The sequence below is a fragment of the Phocoena sinus genome, chromosome 15 (assembly GCF_008692025.1).
Source record: "Phocoena sinus isolate mPhoSin1 chromosome 15, mPhoSin1.pri, whole genome shotgun sequence".
Lineage (NCBI taxonomy): Eukaryota > Metazoa > Chordata > Mammalia > Artiodactyla > Phocoenidae > Phocoena > Phocoena sinus.
The window spans coordinates 50,068,482-50,074,533 of NC_045777.1; the positions used below are offsets into that span (position 1 = coordinate 50,068,482).

The following is a 6,052-nucleotide window of genomic DNA, read 5'->3' on the forward strand; positions in this document are numbered from 1 at the left end:
GGCGGCCCAGGCCTCAGGGAACTTCCTTGACCTAGGCCTTGGGCCAGAGGGGCGGGCGCTGCTTGCGGCCGCCCAACCCCAGCCTCGGGCCTCGCCGCGGGTCCAGCCAGTTTCCCAAAGGCCCGAGCACCACCTCTGCCGCGTGCCTCGGCGCGGGCCCTTTAAGGGCCGGGGGTGTGTGGCGGGCCCGCCCCCTCCCCGCAGCGCCGGCCGCCCGTTAAAGGGGCCGCGCCCTCGGCACCCGCCGAGTGTCAGCCGGGCGGAGGGCGCGAGATCTGGCCGCGGGCCGGCGGGCGGGGACGGCGCGGAGGGCGCGGGCGCGCTGCGGCCCCTCCGCACCATGTACACCATCACCAAGGGACCCAGCAAGCTGGTCGCGCAGAGGCGCACAGGTGCGCAGCGGGGGCGGGTAAGGTAGGGAGGGGACGACCGGAGTTCCGCACGCGCTGCCCGCCCCCAGCGCGACGGCGGCTGACGCGCCCTGCCCGTGCCTGCAGGTCCCACGCAGCAGCAGGTGGAGAGCAGGCTCGGCGAGCTCCTGAAATGCCGGCATCTCGCGCCGCCGACCCCGCAGCCCCCACGGGCGCAGCCGCCGGGACCCTGGCCCCTGTCGAGGTGAGACGCGCGGCCGCGGCCGGAGCCCGGCCCTCCCCTCCCCCGCCGGCCGCCGCGGGGCCTTGAGGGTGACCTTGGGGAAAGGTTAGCGGAGACTGGGCCACATGCTCCGGGCGGGCGCGGAGGGGGCGGAGCACGCCGACCCCGCCCGCGCGTGCAGCTCTGGCACCGCACCTCCGCCTCACCTGGCACCTGGCTGGGTCCGAGGGGGCCGGACCGGATGTGCGTGACACACCTCCGAGTCCTCTGGGATCCCGCGGACCCCGAGTCGGGAGAAGGCCGACCGGCTCCTGGATCTGAGGGGCTCCGGGCGGCTAAGTCAGGTGCCTGGGCCGACCTTGGGGCTTGAGACGAACTGCTGGGGACTCGCCCTAGAGAGCGGGAGCGCGGTGGCCCAGGACGCTGGCCCGCAGGTGGCCTGCCTCTGCCCGCGGCTGGAGGCTGCCAGCGCCTTGCTTGCGGGACAGCAGGGGGAGAAGTGCACGTGGTTCCCTCTGGCCCTGCCAGGCCACTGCTCGCCTCTGCCCTTCACCCCAAACACCCTGGCTGGGCGCGGAGACCCCCGCAGATGCTTGGGGCTTGCTGGAGTTGTGGTTTTTCCGCCTTTCTTGACCAGCATTTTTGCCATAGGAGGCTCAGTTCAACCACTTTGGCCTCCAAGTGACTGTGACCTGGAGGTCATATCCTCCATCCCCCAGGACTGAACCTTTCACTTTTTGGCTCAGGTCCTGGCTTCTGGTTTCATTTATTCTATGCATGTTCTGGGCCCAGAGCTTAGTCCAGGCCCACACAGGCCTGAGGGCTCCTGAGCTGGGCTGTGGATGGGTGGGGGCAGCAGACTCAGGGCCCCGAGGCAGCGCTGACCAGGCCTTGGGATTTCTTCCCAAGTTGAGGACAAACAGCTTCCAGGATTGGCTAAGAGGTGGGGGCTGTGTGCTGCAGGCCACAGCCTGCCCTTCCCCCTCAGTTACTGGTCTCAAATGCCACAGGTGGGGGCAGCCTGTGAGGACCCTTCTTGGCTGAGGCCCTTTCCTGGGGCCACCTGCTAGGAGCATGTTGACACTTTGAGACTGGTCCTAGTGAGGAAAATGTTCCAGGCCGGCCACAAGTGCATCCTGGGGAGAGGGGTGAGTGGGACCTTGGGGGGCACTTCCCAGGACCCAGCTGTGCTGTGACACTGCCTGTGACATCAGCCTTGGTCCTCACAGCCGCCCTACCTCCCAGGGGAGGGAATAAGGCATAGGTGTGTAGACCCGCCCCTATCACCCAAGCAGGGAGCCTTCCCCCCCCCCCCCCCCCCCCCCCCGTCCCCCCGCTGCTTACCTGGAGAAACTTGTTGCTTCCTCCATGGCCCCTTTGCTGGGGAATGGGGAAGGAAATGTGTGTCTGTGGCAGGATCAGGGTGCTGGGGAGAGAGATGGGAAAGACAGAGCAGAGCCCTTAAGATGTTGCAACCTGCCAGGTCCCGGGGTTCAGGGGGGTGCTGGTGCTTGGCCCCTCAGCCTGCTGCAGTCCTGTGTGGCACTGTGAGTGCAGGGGAGTGGCAGGAAGGCAGAGTGTGTGCTGGTCATGCTGTCCCCCCTTCCCTCTGAAGTCACTCCTTCCCTGAGCTGCCCCCTGCCAGTCTCAGGGACCTTGAAGAGTACCCCCGCTGGGAGGCCAGAGCAGCCAGCAGGTCCTCCACACCAGGAGCCCCTGAAACTTCTGAAATCACTCCACCCAGACTTCCTGTCCACCCTCCCTCACCCAGACTTTGCCCAGGAGGAAGGAGTCTGAGCCACTGCTGCACCCTCTGTGCCTGGTGCACCACAGGTGCTCAAAGCATCTGACCTGCTAAATGTCCGGGCTCAGATTCTGGCCGGGCGCTGCCTGTGGTGGTAGACAGGCCACATAAGTCTGTGCCTGTGATGAGCTTTCCCTTCCAGCGAGAGAGAATAAGATCAACTGTTGGGGGGAAGAGAAAATGGGGCCACCTGATGGTGCAGGGGAGGTGGACTGGTGGGGGAGGGGGCTTGGAAACTGTACTGGGTTGTGGGCTTTGGGGTCAGACAGGCATAGAGTTCTGATGCTGCCACCCACTCACCACATGTAACCTTGGACAGGTCACTTCTCTCTTGAACCCAGGTTCCTGGGCTGAAAATGGGTGGGTGGTCTACCTTGGAGGGTAGTGAAGGGGGTTAAGTAAAAGGAAGCGAGGCCTGTATCAGCAGGCACCTAGCAGGGATTCCGGTGCTGCTGTTGCTGTGGGCAGAGCTTGCCTGTGGGCGGGGCTTTCCTGCAGGCCGAGTCCCTGAGCGCTGGCACAGAGAAGAGTGGGGAAGACGGACGCTGGACTCGTCCATAGGTGCACAGGGAGCTGTGCCCTTTCCCCCAGAGGGCCCGCAGAACTGCCTTATGTAACTGCCGGCAGCGGGCGGCCAGGTGCCCGCTTGCTGGGGCCCCTTCTCAGCCCTGGCCAGGCCACTGTCTAGGTACTTGCGATTTACAGCCTTTGACTGCAATTCTTTTTTTCCTTCTCTGATGTTCAGTCTCCAAATTTTTCTAGGGCTAAGGGTAGCAGGCGAGGGGCTGTTCCAGTTAAGGACAAACAGCTATGCCCTGTGGTTGGTATAGCTCAGGCCTGGGAGGAGCCCTGCCCCTCCACATTCTCTGTGGCCACCTGACCCTGCCAGCCTGGAGCTGGTGGGACTGGTGCCCCTCAAGACGCTCCTCTTTATTTTAGTGCCCCTCTCAACTGAGGAGGAAACCCCAGCGGCGGTGGGGCACCTGAGCCCAGGATGGCGAGCAGGCCGGCGGGACCGCGAGTGCCTGGCGGAGTGGCACGTGCAGCCCAGGACTCCCGGCTCCCACCTCCTGCTGTAGGTGTGGGCCCCGCACTCTCCACGGCCCTGTCCCGGGCTTCATGTGCACAGGGCTGGGCCAGCTGCCACTGGCCAGGGCAGCCCAACCAATGCCCTGGGCCCGGCTTGCCGGGATGGGCCCAGTGGCCACCTGGACATCGAATGCCCACCAGGCCGAGCTCCAGCACCCAGGGCCATCTCCTTACTCAGCATTCCTGCCCCTGTGGGCAAGAGCATAGTCCCTCGTCTGGGGCCTGCAGGGGTGGGCCAGGGTTGCAGTCACACCCTCCCTACTCAGGATGGCCCACTCAGCACTTGGTGCTGTCTAGCCAGACCAGGAGCTGTCCCTGGGGACCTGGGGCAGCTGGGAGAGGGAAGGGCAAAGGCCGTCAGCTCTTGTTTGGGTCCTTCATCCCACACTGGGGGGCATCGTGAGATGGAGAGACTTCTGTGGGGGAGAAAGTGGCCAAGAACTGCGCCTGGTGGGTGGGGTTGGGCCAAGTGACCTTTACGCAGGTCAAAACCTGGGCTGATGGAGGCCTGGCTGGTCCAGGGGAGGTGGGTGGCTGGTGGCAGTGGGGGTGCCTGAGACCCTTGCAGGGCCGCCTATGTGCCTTGAGCATGGAGCTCTGCAGGGGTTCTGGGGACACAGGCCCCACTCCACCCCCGCAGTCTTAGGCCTGGCTCAGGGTAGGGGGGCTGCAGTTGTGAACTGAGCTGCTGGGGGCGCAGGCCTGCATGACAAAGGCCTTGGCCACTGGCTGCAGCACACAGCCTTCCTGTGGTTCAGGGAAGTGCCCAGGCTGGCCTTGGCCCAGGGGTGGTGAGGGTGGCCTGAGGCTGCTCCGGGAGCTCTGCCAGGTAACACCTGGGCTTGGAACAGTTGCTGACCATCTCTTCCCCCTTCCTGCAGTCCAGGGCCGAGGCTCGTGTTCAATCGGGTGAATGGCCGGCGGCCACCTGCCACATCCCCGTCCCTCAAGGGAACCCAGGAGACCTACACACTGGCTCACGAGGAGAACGTCCGATTTGTGTCCGAAGGTAGTGCTGAGGCCTGAGGGTGTGACCTGGGCCACTGGTCCTTTTCCCACTGTAACCTCACTCGAAGTTGCCAGAGGCCTGAGTTCTTCCTGGGTTCTCTGCCTGTTTCTCCTGTGACCATCCAGCAGGCTGCCCACTCCCAGTTCTGGGCTGGGGTCCAGGGTAGCCACCATGCCCTGGGGTGGGAGACACGGTGCCAGGGGCCTGGCTCAGCCTGATGATCCTCTCCCCACAGCCTGGCAGCAAGTGGAGCAGCAGCTGGGTGGTGGCCCAGCCGGTGAGAGCGGGCCGAGGCCAGTGCAATACGTGGAGAGGACCCCCAACCCCCGGCTGCAGAGTGAGCCCTCCCCCGCCCTCAGGGTGTCCCCTCCACCTCCTCCAACCCTGATCTGGCTCAGCCAGGTTCTAGTCCCAGGGGGTTGGGAGGAGGACTGGAGCCTGACCCAATTCTTCCCAGCGTCTGCTACAGCTGGGGTCTGGGTGAGGGGCTTGTGGTCAGCTCGAGGTGGGAGACGCTGGTCAGCCTGGGAGGCACATCATTGCCCAGCCTTCTGCTCCCCCACAGACTTCGTACCCATCGACCTGGACGAGTGGTGGGCACAGCAGTTCCTGGCCAGGATCACCAACTGCTCCTAGTCGCAGCTTTGGAAGGAACGCTGCCCATGCAGGGCCTGGCCCTGCCCCACGCTGGACCCTCTGCCAGGAGAGGACCACGGCGCCCTGTCCAACCGCTGCGGTGTGCCGTGCTTCACCCTGGGCCTGGCCAGGAGCCGGCCACACCTGAAGTGCCAGAATTTGGACTTTTGCTCCTGCTGACCCCTTGGCCCAGCTGTTCCAGGCTGCCAGAGGCCAGGGGTTGAAACTGTCTGACCTCAGTCCTGCTCACTGTGCCCGGGGACCAGCCTGTGGGGCTGGCAGGGAGGAGCTCCAGGCTAATAAAGTTGAGAAACTGCCCTTTGGAAAGGCCTTTACTTGGGGGTGGTGGGGGGTGGATGCGGGAGGGGGCGCTTGTGCCCCAGCACCAGGCCCAGCCCAACCTTCCATTGTAGCCTCATCTCCTCACAGCTGAAGCTTTGTCTAAATTTGGTCCCCCCCAGCCTCTTGCCCAGCTGCCTTCCTGTGTCCTGGGCCAGGTCATTTTGCATAGAAGTCTATAAATGCCACCGCGCCCCACCTGACACCACCCCCCCCACCTCCGTAGTCATTGGCAGGTGTCCGAACCCGGTCTCAAGACCCAGAAATGTTACATAACAGGCCCTGAGATGGTGCCCCAGTCACCCAGGATTGCGGTCAGGTCTCAGGACGCCCGGTGCTGTCTCTGAATCCTCCAGGTCTCGTGGGGAGCCCTCGGGGTCCTGTAGGACATAGCTTTGCCTGTGGGGCCAGGTGACTTTGCCTGCGTCTGACACACGTGCCTCCAGAGAGCTAGGTAGCAACAGGGTAGGTGGGGACAGCTCCTGCCAAGTGCGGCTCACAATTTCTGGGCTGCGTCTCATTCCCTATACAAAGATGCCTCCCAGAGGGAGTCAGGAACCTTCTCGGATCCCACAGCTGGT

General features: G+C 64.4%; 1 protein-coding gene across 1 annotated transcript; it reads left to right on the forward strand.

Moving 5' to 3' along the window:
* Positions 1-212: 212 nt before the first annotated feature.
* MCRIP2 (MAPK regulated corepressor interacting protein 2) lies at positions 213-5,450 on the forward strand. The gene is made up of 5 exons (XM_032606745.1): positions 213-392; positions 498-615; positions 4,369-4,496; positions 4,732-4,833; positions 5,062-5,450. Exons 1-5 carry the CDS (start codon positions 341-343, stop codon positions 5,130-5,132), a joined length of 471 nt encoding a protein of 156 aa, XP_032462636.1. The 5' UTR covers positions 213-340; the 3' UTR covers positions 5,133-5,450.
* Positions 5,451-6,052: the final 602 nt, after the last annotated feature.